At 41.5% G+C, this 18,073-nt stretch overlaps 1 protein-coding gene across 1 annotated transcript; it reads left to right on the top strand.

Annotated features, from left to right (window-relative positions):
* Nucleotides 1–1,661: 1,661 nt before the first annotated feature.
* On the top strand, nucleotides 1,662–16,127 carry LOC149290334 (somatomedin-B and thrombospondin type-1 domain-containing protein-like). The gene is made up of 5 exons (XM_089489499.1): nucleotides 1,662–1,890; nucleotides 13,256–13,438; nucleotides 13,542–13,632; nucleotides 15,396–15,554; nucleotides 16,022–16,127. Exons 1-5 carry the CDS (start codon nucleotides 1,662–1,664, stop codon nucleotides 16,125–16,127), a joined length of 768 nt encoding a protein of 255 aa, XP_089345625.1.
* The last annotated feature ends 1,946 nt before the right edge of the window (nucleotides 16,128–18,073 follow it).

Here is an 18,073-nt window from a genome sequence, read left to right as displayed (position 1 = left end):
GACACAATTTATATTATATTGTGTTTTCCAGTACAGATAGGAATGTCTCCTTATACCTCTTTTGCTGTATAGTCTGTGATTTTAGTACTAGTTTTTCCATTTTTAAACTTTCAACTTGGGAAGGGTATTTTGCAATGTATATTTCTAGTGGGAGGATAAAAGGTGTTTTATTTTTGTCTTTTTTAACCTATCTTGAAATTACTTTTATTTTCTTATTTTATATTTTTTTGGACTGGAGATCCCGTTGAAGTCTTTGAAGAACCCGTTATGATGATATGTTGACATTGCTCAGGTCTAATTCTATTTTTATATTTTGTATCTAATTTTAAAGATATTTCTATTTTTTATTTTAATATTTGTTAAGAATTGAGAAACACTGTTTCTCTTTTGCTTTGACCCAACTGCAGTTGATCACAAAATGATAAGCAGGCAGGTCTCTATGGCTCTGCATTGCTGATCACAGTTCCTGCAATCAGTCTGTGGTGCTGCTCATCAGAGGTTTCATCTGGATAGACCCTGTGGGAACTGTTCTAGCTCGATTTGGTTCCTTTTGGGCATGTCTCTGTTGTTTAAGTGTAACTTTGCTTGTTCCTGCTGACAGCAGAGACCCCGGGTTGTCTAACAGCTGGATTATGTCCTATGGTCACGGCTAATTATGGCTGACTGTGACTCAATCCTATTTAACCCCTTGAGTGGTAGTAATGTATGGGAAATATGGTTGGGAGTGCCAACAATGTATCTTGAACATAGTGTGGAACCCGTACAGTTTATCCTTTCCAAGATGGGGTTAAGTAGGGCTTTTAAAACTTGGGGCAGGGTTGGAGAAGGGGGTGCCACTGTGCTTCTCAAAATACACAATATATATTTAAATAATTTATAATGTACTTTATAAGATTAAGCGGGAAACTATAGAAAATTTCCAAACTGAAAATGCCAGCTGCAGTCAAAGTGCTCTATATACTAAAGCTAGAGTTTTGTTTTAGCTCTTTCAGTTGAGTATACATTAAAAAGTGCCAAACCTAATGAATGTCACTGCAGGAACAGTTTGAATGGGCCTGTATAATGTATAGTAAAATCAGTGAGACTTTGTCACTCTCGTCACCTATTACATTATGCAATAGACAGGGCCAGTTCAGCTCCTACTTCCTGTGTTGGCCCTTTCTACTAAATCATGAAATGAGAAAGTCACACACATCATCTTCCTTTAGCAAATAAACTCAAAAGGTAAATCGGTAGAGAAGCAAATCTCTCTCCTCCATCCAAAACGGTGTCACCCTCCAACCTGACAGTCATTACTAAGGCGATGGGGGCTGTCCCCTTCTGTCTTGTGGCCAATCACAGAGCTGGCCCGCAGTTAGGGGGCGCATAGCCCCGCCCGCAGAATATATACAAACGCAGCTAACGCCCCCTCCCCGTCCACCTGGCGTACCGAGCCTAGGGTGCTGCAGTCGCATCCTCGTCTCTCCGTCTATCTGCATCCCGCTGCTGTCGTAGCGTACATGTCCTAGCGGTGCAGGCTGTCGCGTGTCCTGTACTATGTTCCCACAACCCTCCCCACTATAGAACAGACTCACACAGCGCCCCAGTCCCTTATGTGTGCTGCTTAGCGCCTGCCAGCGGTGCCGCCCCGTAATAACCCCACTGACCCTGGGTGCCCCGTGATGCAGCTCCGGAGTTCCGGGCTTTGGCTGCTCCTATGCTCGGTGTGGCTACTGCATGTACCGGGGAGTCGATCTGCTTGTGCCAGGCGAGGGCACCCAAGGTGTTGCTCGGGTCGAAATAACGCCTGTACCGGTGTGAGCCCAACCGGGACCACGTGTTACTGCGATACGTACTGCAACCGGAGCGCAGACTGCTGCGAGGACTACCGGCGACAGTGCGGGGGGAGCGGTGAGTAGCCCTGGTGGGCATGCATGGATGTAAAAAGGGTCAGTGAGATGTATAGCAAACTAGCCTGAAAACGCTTTATCTGTGTAACGTGTGTCATGCTTCAAAAGTTACTTAATTACTGAAAATACCTTGACTGTAGCATGTAGGGTCCCTGATGGGTCAAATGACACCTGGACCCGGAAACCTGTGTGCTTTAAGCTGTGTGACAAGTCCCACCAGCAGTACAAACAGGGAGTCTGACGGCAGATAAGAGCCATTCGGCCCTGATGGAGGGACTCACGCATTAGTCCTCGATCTCGTCTTAGATTCGGGATAGCTTTATGCCTGTCCCATGCCTCACTCTGTTAAGCTCTACCACATCTGCTGGGATGCTGTTCCATTTATGTACCTCCTAGTATTTAAAATGAACGCACTCCATCCCCACTCATTAAACGTGGGAATGTATACATCCTGCCTTCCACAGCATCTTAAAGTATGTTGGTGTCTAGTTGGGCTGACAACCTTACTTGCAAACAATTTGCATAAATGTCAGAGGGTTCTGACAGAATTGTTCCAGCGCTGACACGTGATCTCAAAAACCAGAAACTAGAAAAAATACACTGCCGCTCATAAATTTGGGGTCACTTAGCTGCTTTCATGGGAAACAGTGAATTTTGTAACATAATTGCAAAAGGGTTTTCTAACCATCGATTGGCCTTTTAAACTTGGATCAGCAAACACAACGTGCCATTGGAACACAGGAGTGATGGGAGTGATTAATGGCCTCAGCACGCCTATGAAGATATTCCATTAAAAATCAGCCGTTTCCAGCTACAATAATCATTTACAGCATTAACAACGTCTGCGCTGTATTTCATGTTATTTTAATGGACGCCGCCCCCATACATTTCTAAGTGACCCCAAACTGTTGAACAGTACTGCAGCCGATCTGACTTTTATTACATATTAGCAGCAAGACAATCAAATGAATGAAACACAATTAATTAAAATACATTTTATACACAAAGGTGTGTATAAAACAATCTGTAGTAGTGTATCCATAACATCTGGAGAGCCGCCCCTTCCGCAGCTAGGATCAATATTTTCTTTTTTTTTTGGTAAACATATTTTGAGAAATATTTTTTAGGAAAGAATAAAATGAATACGAGGCATGAACTGGGGGAATCTTTCATTGCCCCCTGACAAAAGTTTCTATAACGGCTGATACAAGAACAGTTTGGTTGCTACATTAATTGTTTGTGGTGGTGTGTTAAAGGGTTAATACTTGCAGAGTGGACAGAGAAATAACCACCAATTGCTCCTGGGGTTTTGTTTTTGTTTTTTATTTACCATTAAGAATAAATACATGAAGTCGATAAAAAGAAGTTGATTGAACGCATACTCCCGGTTTTTCTAGTGATTTTAATAATTACGCCGTGCATAGTACATGGCTGCCCTAAAGTCCTGTAACAAAACGTGTACAACCCGTATGATCACGTGACTACATGTTATGACATCAAGAACTGAGCTGTGCGCATGCATCGGGAAATCGAATGCCCCTGGGGTCACACAAATGCTCTTTCTTTGATAATTTGGCTTCATTCATTATGAAAGACTGCAAAAAAAGTCACATCTACACGAGGGCTCTGCCACCTGAAGCTGAATAGTTCCGTGACACGTGAAATAGATGCGTTCGTGACTTTGCAGACGTGTAGCCTGTATAATGTACCCATATAAGGATGCTTGGATCCGCTTCCAACTCTCCCCTGCTCTGGTATTAAGTCTGTGGAATTAAAATCCCCCCAAAACAGTCTTTGGGAGGACTTACTGGGCTTTAACATGTGAATTAAAAAATCTCTCATTTTAGTTTCCAAAATTATTATTATAACACAAAAAAGGGTGGCCTTTAGATAATATTTATACTTCCGTTTCAATGATGCTGAGTGTGAATAAAATTACTTGTCTCAAAAAATACAGGGCATTGGTCCCCAACCCCGTACTACAAAATATGATGGGACCATATAAATTATTATTAATAATAATAGTAATAATAATGAAATGTGACGTTTCTGAATTAAGATGACCTACTCATCATAAACTGAAGCTCACGGTGTTTGACCCACAGTCTTGTGTTTGTGAATAAGCCAATTATTAGGGTTTCACAGACTGGAGCAGCTCACTTCATATACTACACTGATTAAATGAAATGCAAATGTTTTTATTTTATATGGACCGTTATGAGAAGCACGTGGTTGTCACTAAAGTAGAATCTTTGTGATGGACAATCCATTTAGGAAGCTCCGAGGTATTGATGATCCATTGAGGAAGCTCTCAGGTGTGATGATCCATTTAGGAAGCTCCCAGGTATTAATAATCCATTTAGGAAGCTCCCAGGTATTGATGATCCATTTAGGAAGCTCCCAGGTATTGATGATCCATTTAGGAAGCTCCCAGGTATTAATAATCCATTTAGGAAGCTCCGAGGTATTGATGATCCATTGAGGAAGCTCTCAGGTGTGATGATCCATTTAGGAAGCTCCCAGGTATTGATGATCCATTTAGGAAGCTCCCAGGTATTGATGATCCATTTAGGAAGCTCCCAGGTATTGATAATCCATTTAGGAAACTCCCAGATATGATGACTACAGATGGCGTTCAGAGGTTGGCAGTACGTTGATTTGAAGAACCCTTAGCTTGGCTTACCTAAAGATGCTTTTGACTAATGGCATAGTTGAAAATGACAGCAGTAGAGAGGTGTTTAGTTTTACTAAATGAACTTTGTGCGCGGTGGTCAGCAACATGGTAAGGCTCACTTGGCAGCTGGACACCTGCTTGTGAAGGTTACAAAGTGAGTCATGGTTTAGTCACACTTGAGAGAAAATGTGGCTAGCGAGTTGAGAAATCACGATTTTACACGGAGTTCTCTGCAAATGGAGACTTTGCCAACTTTTGTCTTTTGTGTTTTGGCAGAGAAAACTCTGTTCTGGTTGTTAATACTTCCCTGGCAATATCAGGAGATCTGCTTCGCGAGCAATGTTTTCATCATCGTTCCCTGTCTCTGGACAAGAGCTAATCCCATATTTCTTATTATCTCAAAATATTGTACTATCTTAGTGTTAAAGGTACTGTACCACCTGGACGACACATAAAACACTGAAACTTTTAAGACACCTTTTACGTTTCCATGACAACTATTGAAAGCATTTTACATTAGAGGATAGGGGTAATTACATGGAACTGCTTTCCAGTAGTAGCATTACGAGTTAGTACGGTATGGAAATGTAATGCATAAGTTAGAGCAGTGGTTCTCAACCTTCCTAATGCCGCGACCCTTTAATACAGTTCCTCATGTTGTGGTGACCCCCAACCATTATGTAATTATATATTGTGAAATATGTGTTTTCTGATGGTCTTAGGCGACCCCTCTGAAAGGTTGAGAACCCCAACATCTCAGGTTTTACAATCACAGGATGATCAAATTGTAAAATGATTTCTTAACGGCTCATGCCGTGATGACGTATAAGCATTAGTCACGTGACCAATGATGACATGTAGGATGACATGAAATCATCAGTGTATACATGCACAGATATGGAGCATCGCGTCTCTAATCTACCAGATCTAGATGTAGTGGTATTGATTAGGCTTGAAAGCACCATACCGTGATTCAGATTAAGGTAAACACTATTGTGATTGTTTCTGATGGTATACATTCACACGTTAATGCTAAAGATTTCTTTATCTGCCCCACAGTTGATATATCTTTAATTTTTTTTTTATAGCGCCAGCAGATACCGTACAACTACTGCAATGAGGGGAGGATTTAACGATATTATTAACATGAAGAATTAAATGAACAAATACTCTCCGTGAGATTGGAAGGATTAATGCCGTAACATCTAAACATACGAGGGGGACAAAAACAAAACTATGGCACCAGCAACCTGTGAGCCAACCCATAGCCACCAACTGTCCTGAACTTGCAGGGACGGCAGTGACAGTCCACAAATACTGTATATGGGCTGTTATACTAGTATCTTGTTAACTGCTGAACTGTGCCCTCTCTATGCAATAAAAGGGGCAGAGAATGGGGTGTTCTTTGTGGTGTGCTATTAAAGCATTAGTATTTTAACAAGCATAGAGGGGAACTAGTTCTGAAGCAGGTTTAATACTGTGGGACATGAAGTAATGATACGATCGGGTGGTAAAAGAGGTGTGTGAACTATAGGAGGGAAATGAGGGGTGCATTCGTGACGCGCCGGGGCGACCTCCTGTGCTTTGGGTGCTGCACAAAAGAGAGATTAGTCTCTACATTCCCAGCATATAAAAACTATGCAGGGGTTAGCCTGGGCTGGGGCTGCACGTCCCTTCGGGAAAATAAACCTGCTGAAACCCTTTCCTAGGGTAGCTTGTCCTTTAATGATTGAAGGAATTCCCATGTCACAGGCTTTCAGACACTCATATGGGTATGCGCGGGGATTTCAAAATGCTTGGTCATCTGCAGAGCGCTTTACGAGAATGCCGAGTTCTTCATAGCCAGATTCTCCCACACTCTGAAGTGTGATGAAGTGTAGTCATCAGCAGCCGCACCAGGTCAAATGGAGCCCCACAGTTTCTCTGATGTCAATCCATGTAAATTCTTTTTTTTTTTTAATAAAGTGAACCCAATTTATCCCGTACTTCAAAAGAACGTCACAATGAGACTTTCCAACATTTCTACAAGCAAAGCACATCTGTCTTTCAGTGTGTACAGAGAGAATAACCCACTCAGTCCAAATTAAGTGTGTTTTCTTCACAACAAGATGCCTTGTTTCAGGGCAAATCAAGCACAAAATGTATTGGTCCAAAGAAGAATTCACCTGATTTGAATGTGGCTGAACGTTTGGATCTAAAAGATACAGGCGAGTCTTTCATGCTTCAAGATGAATATTCCCACAGAAAAACCCCAAAGTCTAGTGGAAAGCTGTTATAGCTGCAAAGGGGGGGGGGAGGGAGGGGGGGCAACTACATATTAACATCTCTATATTTAGAATGCAGTGTCATAAAATCCCTGTGGGTGTAATTGTCAGGTGTCCCAATACTTTTGTCCATGTATATAGTGTAGCTCACCTTATCTAGTCTTTTATAGTAAATTCACCCAAATGGGTTGTTACTGTGTAAAATATTAATTTACTATACAATACAGTTGATCCACGATAAAGAAAAATGCCTATTAAAGTAATTTTAATATACATTCATCAGAAAAAAATAAAAAAAAATACTTTACTGGCCATTGCTGTCCTCCTTTGTGGTCTGACAATTCTTGATACTGATTGGCTGCTTCAAGCAGCCAATCAGTAACATCAGTGGTATCTCTTGGCTCAGAAATGTTCGACTGAACTGGGCAGGGGAGAAAGGGGCAAATGCATATGGGGAGAGTCTGCATAAAATGTAAAGGGGCCACATAGCTATCATATGCATTATAGTGCATATGATGGCTGGAATGTCCCTTCAAAGAAGTGGGGGGGTGGGTGGAAATGTCCTGTTTAACATTTTGCTTATTTTTTTCCCTTATAAGGTCTGTTTTAATAGGGAAGCGGGGACGCCAAACTTGGTAATGTGTTTAAAGATTGCATCTGTACATCGTTAAACTCCCCTGGGTGTAAGGAGGCAAATGAAAGGCCATACATTACACAGGAGAAGCAGGCGATATTACACAGTTTTCCATTATTAGTAAATTCTGGCACCTTTACATGCAGTAATCCTCACTATAGCAGTGAATGAGGAGGCACAACTCCCATGGAGCCTAGCAGGACAGTACCACTCACATTTGTGTGAGGTTTCCGGACCCTCCCCCAGCGCCAGCCACCCCCTCCTGCTTTCTGAATGGGGCCCATGTCTATTATTTCACATGGCTGCTCACATTGACAGGAGGTCAGAGGTCGTGCCTGAGTGTACACAGGCCATGCTGAGAAGCACAGGCCAGACCCCCCCCATTGTGCCCCCCTCTTTACATAGCGTAGACATGTTCTCTGTAACCCATTGTGTGCCATGGTGCTAGCAACATGTAGCAGTACGCACAGGCATCCTGTGTATCTTTTGCCATCCAGGGCCATGTTGGCAAAAAAGCACATTAAGCCCATGACCTTGCACCTTAGTGCAAAGAAATGCACCAGGGCAGTGTGCTAAGATCCCTGACACATGGCTCAGTCCCTCTTTCTATTACATATGAGACGTGTATTTTTTATATACATTGCTCTTTCATTTATATGAGCCACATAGAACCTTACACATCCTCACCCGTTTGAAATTGAGTTTTAATATAAAAATATAGTCAGGCTGTCTGCCACTGATTGACTTCTTCAAGCAGGGTCATAAACGTGCTGGTTTTGTTCACCAAACAATGGGAAAGCCATCTAGCAGTCTCCACCATAAGGGAATCAGTAGGCATCAGTAGCTGGGAATGAATTCAGAGACCAAGAAGAAGGCAAGAGTTAGAAAGAGAAGGCAGAACATGTGCAGAAGATGATATCCTGGGCAAATACTGATCCTTTTGCTACACGGTATCCCTATTATTGTTGTTATTTTTACGGTAATCTTTTTGGTTGTAGATGTGTTTGCATTCCCACTGGGAAATCTGCATTAGGGAATACAAATCCTAGTTGATGCTCTATGTGAGTGAGATGTGATTTTCCCAGCCCCACACTGCATGTCTGCAGCACTTACAGCACTATTGCCCATGCATGATGCAGTGCATGATTTAATGAACAACCTGTCCATGTACAGGACTTATGGGGAGTTACCTTATTAAGGGCATTCAAGGTCACAGCTACAATATTGCTTTAGTATGCACCTCTAGTCCCAGAAAAAGTGGCAACATGGGCATGATATTTGTACCTGTATTTTACTTACATTGCTTGCTATTTGTCGCTCTTCTCAAAAACAAAAATAAGGCATGGCAGTACCTGTAGATTAACAAAATAGTTAATTGTGAGGGGGGGAAATAATCCCAAATAAACTACACGTTATAAAATCTAAGAAAGCTGATTTGGTACCTTGGATATCCCTGGGATTGACCCAGAGTCTCCAGGTGGAATGCTGTGTCTCAGGTCGGTTTCTTCATTCTCCAGGCAGGGGAGTGTTGTTTTGCCATGCCCAATCCCTGCCCACTTCCTGCCTACACCCCCTCCCCACCCACTGCAGGCAGAGGCTAGCCACCCCTACATCCATTTCGAACCCCCCTTCATGAAATCGCTCCCCCAAAAGAGGGAGAGCTTGAGGAGTTTTCCCTGGAAAGTTCCTAGGCATGGCTGTTGTTATTCCTAAAGTATAGCCGTGGAATGAGGATGATGTAGAACCTATGCCTGGCTATGTTTAAGATTTATATTTTGAGAATTCATGAAGTTGTCCTCGCATTGAATGTATTGTTGAGATGTTCTCTTTAAAGAGATCGTTTTGTTTACTGCATTGATAAACTTATTTCTGCTAAATGTGGTATTTCACTTGGAAAAGTTACCCATTTATCTCCCTGCTTCCTTATTTCTATCAGATGTAGCTACTGGGTCTGAGGCACATGTTTTCTTTTGCTCAGGTGAATTAACGCATTACCCTTAAAACTTGGGTTCAGGTTAGATGTATGTTTCGTGGACTTGTTCCAGCACCATACATGCGTTTGGCAGTTCTTGCTCCAAAGGAACGATAAAATCAATGGGAGCCTGTGCTGTTGCTACCATGTGACCATAGGTGGCTATTCGGGTAGGTAGGGTAGCCACACACCCCAGCCCTGGCCACTGTTGGGACTGGCCCTTCCCTTTGTCACACCCCCCAACATAGGTATCTCCAATTTAGAGAATTTTGGTTATTCCAATTTATAACATTTCCCAGCATAAATAAGAGCTCACTTTCCTGTTCATCTTTGTAATATGTGCCATAACTAGGGTGACCACAATGCCAGAATGAGAGCTCCCGGGTGGGGCTTTACATTGAAAATCACTGAGCGGACGGGCTCAATTAGTTTTCAGATGGACGTAAAGTTTATGTCCGTCTAAAAAAGAATTGAGCCTGCCCACGACGATTGAGCGGCATCGGGAACCGCAAAACCAGCAAGATGACGGATTGTGTCTGGGGTGGGGACAAGGTTGGCACTGGGAAGCTGTTTTTTTGGACAAGGTTGGCACTGATAATCAGTTTTTGGGACAAGGTTGGCAATGGGAAGCGCTTTTTTTTTTTTACAAGGTTGGTACCAGGAAGCTGTTTTTGGGGACAATGGAAAGAGGTTATATTTATAATTTACTGTATTGTCAGTATTTTATTTTCAAGAAGATATTTACACCTAATATTGTTTATTTATACCTTAAGAAATGTGTCTTTTTTGCAGTTTATTATATATATATATATATATATATATATATATATATATATATATATATATAATATAGTGTTTTAAAAGTTCCTGCTCATTGTGAAACAATAAAAAAGAGATGTCTAACATGTATAGAAGTATGACCTTTTCATGTAGCCAGTGATTGTGTAAATACTGAAAAATGCGCTGGCAAGTACGTTTTCGCCAGTCTCGAGCGTAACTTTGAGCCAGTGTACTCGTCAAAGTAAGTATCCCCAAATGTCAGTTAGGAAATGTGGTCATATAACGTATGCGAAAATCAGGACATAGTAACATGTGAGTAACAGAGTGACATCCTGGAGCATTCCTTACGGAAATCCTGATTCCCTCTCCTTCTTTAGCATGTGCGCTGCCAGATTTGGGACATTTACCTGAACAGCTGACAACCAGGATATAAACCCAGTTGTTAGTACTGTCAAGGCAAATCTTGGACTGTTGGTAGCTCTGCCTAAAACACCCAAAAGCAGCTAGGTTAAAATCTTTAATTACAATTATTAAAAAGGTTTAATCCAGCATAAAAATGATTATGTATACTCATTGATTATGTAATCACTTATATTGGCCATGGGTCTTCTTTAATGGTCCATGCACCCAGTGCCAAATCCTGTTTGTATCCCTGTGAAGCCAGGCTGTCACTTGTAATTGAAATGTCACCATGTTGTCATTTGACTTCTGACCTGTGACTGTGTATTTCAAGATTTTTGTTTGTAGCTACTGTCTGATTCACATGACATAATGAGGGCGAGAACAGCAGCGGCCAAACTTTCTCGTGCTCTGGCACTGGTGTCGCTGCATGGCATGGGACACTTTGTGCGCCCCAGTCACTTTCCACGTGCCAAAGCTTGCTGTTTTAACAATGCCAACTGGTATCCTGTGTGCAGCCAAGTCTGGACGCTATGGAACCCATGGGCCACGTGTAACAGGAGTTGTCATTCTATTGCCACAACAAAGTTGTATGTCACTTAACTCTAAAGGATATAGTTACAATGAAACACTCCGCACATATCCTCCTTTTATTTAGACAGCTCCAGCGTACTCATGTGGAATGAATATAGGGGACACAGATTAGTGCAATAAAACAAAAAATCCATGCTTCTGGGCTACTATATTGGTCAAGCTAAGAAGAATGGAAGTGATGGCCCTACCATTAAATGACTAGTGAGACCAGGGATGGCTCTACTGGATAAGTGACCTTGGCACCTTCTTAAGACTCTAAGCTGGTAGGGTCAACTTGGCACCACTAGATGTTACATTCCTGTATTTTTTTATCTTTGCTTTTTATTAAGGCCTATTAGTGCAAGGTTTTGGAGAGAGGCATATATTTCAGCTTACCTGCATACCTGACAGCTTCCCAATGTTTGCTCCTTGGTCCACGGTGGTGGAACTAGACTCAGTTAGACCATGGTGCAATATAGAGATTACAACAATATCTCGTACAGTGAAAATAGATTCCTGATTCTTGTATTATTACAATCATTACTGCCCCAAGCTGGGTTCCTTCTTATTATTTATTTGAATAATCACAATCGTCATCATAAATAATAAGAAGGAACCAGTCTTGTACAGTAAATGGTTATTTAGATTTTGCCACTGGACTCACTTCTAAACTTAAAAGTCCCCCATTATACCCTTGATATAATGTCTGGCTTCTTTATTACTGAATTGTCGCTCCAGCCATTTAATGCTTCAGTTTAATCTTTCCATTTTAGTGTGTAAGGGCTTCCCTTCCACTTCCATTGGGGACTGCTGGTCTATGTAAAATAGGTCAGGTGCTCCATCTTGCCTGTGGATTCCCATTGAATGTACATCTACCATCTCTGCTGGGAAGCTGTTCCATGCATTCTGTGTTTTGATAACACCCCTTTTTATTAAAGATGTGTGTATGTGTTGCCATGAGGTTTTGGATTGAAGCCAAAATAAGCTGCTGAGGGAGGCATCGGAGCATGTGTAAATAGGCAGACAGGACCCCTGTGAGAAAGAGCGTCCAGCCGGATCTGATACAGAAACATGGACTGCAAACATAACATCCTGCCCCCTCCCATCATTGCCACCACCAGCCTTATTGGCGTGTGACTGTGTCTTTCTGATGTGCAGTAAAGTGCTGTTGAAAATACTTTTTCCCCCGTTATAGTATATTTCAAGAGTTGAGGTGTATTACACAAAAACAAAACAAAGATAAATCCTTTTATTAAGTTGAGGTATAAACCACAAGTACATAGCTGAGCCATAGCTGTGGGAACAGCTACTATTATTGTGTATTTTAGTAGTTTGTCTTTAAGAAAGTGGTGGTCTTCACTGACATCCCCCGGTCTGCTGCATCCCCAAATTCTACATTTTGCATTGACATACAGATTGCAACAGCAGAAAATAGCCAAATTGCCCATCTAGTCTTATTCCTTAGGATATCTTTACGGACATCCCAAGCTTTCTTGAGTTCCTATTTCAGTGTTTGCATGTACTGCTAATTTTCTCACAGTACCCTGAACCTTCCTCCTCCTAACTTCAAATCGTACCCCCTAGTTTGCTTACTCTTTATTACACACTTGACATACTAAAAGGTTTCGGCCATATTCCCCATCCGTGTTTGTTGTTCCTGGTATGTTTTGTTTGGAAGGCCATGTTCCGTTTTCATGGCCCTTCTTTGAATTCTCTTGGAATGGGAATAAGAATCAGTAGGGATTTACAGTTCTGTGGACTAAATAAACCCACGTGGTGGTGTTTACAAATTAAAATAATTGGTAGGCGAGATCCCTGCCTTATGTGTATACCTCGGGAGTAGCTGTCTTAACCGTTGGTGCCAAGGATTTGTTATTTCTCTACTTTGGTGGAAGCTTCTTGGTTCTGGCAGCTATTGTAAGCGTTGGGTGGGGAAAAAGCAGTAAGGCATCTAATTAAATTTATGACTGAGCAAAGTGCTAAAAAATAGCTTTTTTTCACCCATGTTTGTTGGCAAAGCTCCCTTCTCTCTCCCCAAATAGCAATAACCTTCTCTTCTCTCACCTGCAGTGTCACATTGCGTGGTCGGCCCGTGGGGGACATGGAGTACGTGCAGCTCACGCTGCGGAATCGGGAGCAGGGAACGTGTGCGCCAAGTGAGCGTGCCCCCCAGAAGCGGCGGTAATCCTTGCCCAGATCTCAGACAGCGACGTGGCTGTTATGGAGAGGACCCCTCTTGTCACACCTCTAAAGGTTTTCAAGGAACATTTTCCATTTTGGTTCCTGAATCAGAGGAGCCGATAATATCTCACTTCTCTAGCTACAGACTAACTTCCCTCTTATTTACTCTTTACAGAGGTGGCCAAGATCCTGCCAGACACCTTCAAAAGGGATTTCAGAGACCCCTGGAGGAGACGCCATACCGTACCACAGGAGAGGAGCCCAAGGTATGAAAAATAAAAGCTCACTCTTGGCTCGTGAAAACCTGTAGGGGCTTTATGCCGTTAGCGCTCTAATTTACAAAACACTGAAGTTAGACTATGTAGGCCTCTTCTTCAAGCATATTATTTTAATGCCTAAAGATGTTACATAACTAGTGTCCAGAGCCTGGAATATAATGCAATTCCACTACCATTAAGGGTATTATCCAAGCTGCTCGTTTTACTTACATGGCACAATTTTCTACCTCCAATAGAAGCGAGCGTGAATGTGTGATCGTAAGTAACACTTGTAGCTACTAAGGCAATGGCATTGGCTCACAGTGTGTAGTGCATATATAGCTGGTGGAGCAAGAAGGAAAGATATGTGCGGTGAGAATAAGTAGAATGCCAGTGGAGTGTGAGAGGTCAGCTCTGCTGTTCTTATTTGTTAGGGTGAGCTCTGCTAATGAGGTACCCATGCTCTGCGGACAGAATTAAGGTCAGAGCAGCTACCCTGCTATTTCTTTCATCTGCCTGCCAGGATGGGACTTGTTAACAGGGGAAATCCTAATAAGCACACTAAGAAGTAACAACATCTGGCAGGAAGGGAAGGGCTGGCTCACACTTCTTAAAACCAAGGTGAGGAAGAGTATCTTTGAATTAAGACTGCACCAGTTATCACTGCGTGTATTTCGATAATTAGCCTTCCCCAACCTAGTTAAGGAATAGTTAACGTGTCCTCTATCAAGGAATAATGTTACGAAGAGACAGGCCTCATGGGTTTTGTTTCCAAGAAGGGACTTTGTTGTGTAATGAATACATAGTTATATCAAGTACCCAAAACACTTGCAAATTCACATGTAAGTGAATACATGCAATAGCGTTTCCCATACATTTGGACAACCACCTTACTCTATAGATCGGTGTTGGCCAAATAGAGCTGTTCTGGGGGCTCCACAAACATTTAATACACACACATATATTCACCCTGTGAGCACAGCCTGTGATAGTACATACCAGCCTAAAATTGTGAAAGATCATTGGCACTTTTTATTTGCTTGCCTTCTTTGGCACACAGATTTTTTTTGTGCAGATGTTAATCCAGAATCATCATTCTTTATGCTTTATGTACTAGTTTCAAATCTGAGCCAGCGATTGCATCTCTGAGCACACTGTGTTCTAGTAAACATGTATTCCAGTGGGGATTAATACATTCCTGCAGGGTGGGATTCTGTGTTAGCGGGTCTTATTACTTGCTGAAGGATGGTAGAGAAGTCTCTACAGATGGGAATGGGAGGTTATGCTTGGGAAACAATTATGAGGATTGTTTGGCATGAGTTGGAAATTTCTACCATATCCAGAGACTTTGTGCCGGTTAACAAAGGGGAAGCATGTCCGTGGACAAGCCTTGCCATTTATCACTGGCAGGTGCTGAGTTCTCTGTGGAGGAGGCATTGTTCTGCTTCTCACCCTCTGTTTTCCACTAATTCAATCCTTTATCTTTTATCTACACCTCCTCTGCAGCAATATTACATGGTGTACTGCCAGTATGGCCTGCTATGCTCCCCTGGGTATTGAGAATGATGTGCTACAAACCGTGAGGGGGGAACAGCTGCATCTCCCAACGTCATATGATGGTTATGAGCCTGGGCTATAAGGATAGGAATGAACATACACAGAGAATCCAGTTATCAGAATGTTCAGCTGTGTCAGGTGGAAACTGCATGGGGCTTGTTGGCCACCATACTTAGTCTCTTTTGCATATTCTATCTTTTTTTTCGTTCTTCCAGTTATTGTGTATATTTCCGGATTAAACATGTTGGCCCAGCCTGTCGGCTTCAGGGATGGAGTAGACATCTGTTACAAGAACAACGTGTGTGCGTAGAATGTCAAGCAGAAGCTGCAGTGAGCAATGGGCGATGTCTGGGTGATGGACTGGCAGGGATCAGGTATGGCTATGTAATGTTTTAAGTTTTGAAAACCTTAGTAACCTGTTTTATGAATAGGTGAACTGTCTAATTAGTCCCTCAAACTTCTTCTGTTGCATAACTCTATGCATCCACAATGAAGCTAGTAAAATAGTATAAAATACTTTGTTTTACAACCTCAGTTTGTAGCCTCCAAATGTAGTGTTTGATCTTGGTGTTTATTTACCAGAATGTGGAGCAAGTGGAAACATTTTATCTCAGAGACTTAATTGTAAATTAGAAAGGTCATCCCCATTAGATCCTTCTGTGAGAATAGATGGATTGGCGGTCCTTCATGATTCATACCGACGTTGATGAGGAGGAATGCATTGGGTTTTCGTTAAACTTATTAGTGCGAAAATAAAGTTCCATATCGTGGACTAAAACTTAGTGATTTAAAGTCTTCAGGTAACATTAGATTGCCATAACCTTGTGATTTTGCATTGCAGAACATTCTGGACAGCAGCATCACTTCCAGGATGCCAGGGGTCATGGGTACAAGACGACCTCAGAGAAGACTGCACGTGCCACCAACTTTCATTCCTCTTTGTCTGAGGTGGTTCCATAGTATGAAGGCATGGCAGCTCGGAGTGGAAATGCAACAATAACACACACTGGCAACTTGGCTATGCCATCAAAACCATGTTCCACAAAGCACAAAACCAGATCACTTACCTCTCCGATACCTACCTCTTTAACATGTATTTTGTTAGAATCATTCTTGCATGTTTTTAAATGAATATGTTTCAGTTGTATAACAATCTAATAATAGTTATGTTACTGGTCTTGTGAATTATATGGTTGGCTGCTTCCTTCTTTGAAAAATGTTTCATCCTAACACTAGTGTCCCTCCCCAAAAAAATATTTGTCCTAAAGTTTACTCTAAAATAAGTGTAAGTTTGCTAGAGGATGCTAGAAGATGGACTTCCATCGTAACCAGGTTATTTCCAGCTTGCTCTCCCCTTCGGACTTCAACCCAGACTGGTTGATATGTTATAATATAAATAGAAAGGAAATTATAAAAGTAACTGCGGAAATCGTGAAAAAAAATTCCCTTTTTGTTGCAGGGAAATTACACATCTAATATTTGTAAATACGGAATCCAAATATATAGCAGAACCTATAGCTTTAGAGGTGCTGGATAATTGTAGAGCCAAATTGTGTTTCAATTATAACAAAACAAAAAAATAGAAAATTATTTACTGCAGCAGCAAGATGAAAGCTGCCAACAGTGCATTGTAGATTTCTCACAGTACTGGGAGTGGGGATATGGAAATTTAATAGTCCCTCAAAATAAGGAATAAGGACTCCTTATAGGTCCAGTATTGTCACCTGTCATGTATCACATTTCTGAGCACACTATAAGCTTTCACTCACATGTACTGTATCGCTCCTTTTCATATCCAGTCGTGTGAAAAAGAAAGTACACCCTCTTTGAATTCTATGGTTTTACATATCGGGACAGAACGATCAAGGTTTTCTGTGTGACTCAGTCTCACACACATCGTGGGGGAACTTTGGCCTGCACTTCTTTACAATGTTGCTTCAGTTCATTGAGGTTTGCAGGCATCTGTTTACGCATAGCTCCATTAAGGTCACGCCACAGCATTTCAAACGTGTTCAGGTTTGGACTTTAACTGGGACATTGCAACACCTTTTTACGTCCATTCTGTTGTGGATTTGCTTTTGTGCTTGGGATCATTATCTTGTTGCAAGACCCAATTTGGCCTTTGAATAATCTTTAGAATTGTAAAATGATGGACTTTTAACCCCTTAATGACAGCCCGTACATGTACGGGCTCAAAATGCAGTTTTTAGGGACGGCCCATTGTCCTTAAATTGTTTGGAACTTGCCTTCTAACCCTTCCCAGATTGATGGGAAGCAACAATTTCTTTTATAAGATCATTGCCGTGGAGGAAATCATCAGCATTGTGTTAACGCCTGAAGGCTCCAGAGCAGCAAGTTGCTAAAACTTCAGCTTTGATAGAGATGGTCCCACTGAATTTCTATTGAAGCAGTAAGGGTGTACTTAGTTTTTTCATACATGGCTTCTCTATTGTGGCTTTTTTTTGTTGCATAAATCATGACACAGTGTAATGTGTCATCTGAGGTTGTATTTACCTAATTTTTAGACCTGTTAAGGAACAGATAATTGTTATGGTGGGATATGTAAAAACCATAGAAGTCAAAGAGGGTGTACGTTCTTTTTCTCACGACTGTAGTTTTACAGTGGGTTTTTTTTCAGACCCAGTTTATATATGGTGTTGATACAATTACATCCTTGTACTTGTTTTCATTTTGTATATTTATATACACAGCTGTGTAACTGTAAATATATACATTTACATTTCTGTATTTTCCTTGAATATTCATTAGTTTGGTCAAATGTATCTATTACCGTCAGACTTTTTAAAAAAAATTTAGCACATTATAGATTTTTCACTGTATGACTAAACTTATTTTTTAATGCGATGCATAATATTGAAATGAAAATGCTACA

This window comes from Sceloporus occidentalis, unplaced genomic scaffold (assembly GCF_023333645.1).
Source record: "Sceloporus occidentalis isolate IW3139 unplaced genomic scaffold, rSceOcc1.0.p SCAF_40, whole genome shotgun sequence".
NCBI classification, from domain to species: Eukaryota; Metazoa; Chordata; class Lepidosauria; order Squamata; family Phrynosomatidae; genus Sceloporus; species Sceloporus occidentalis.
The sequence above is the reverse complement of the archived record's forward strand: the minus strand, read 5'-3'. Positions and strand labels throughout refer to the sequence as shown.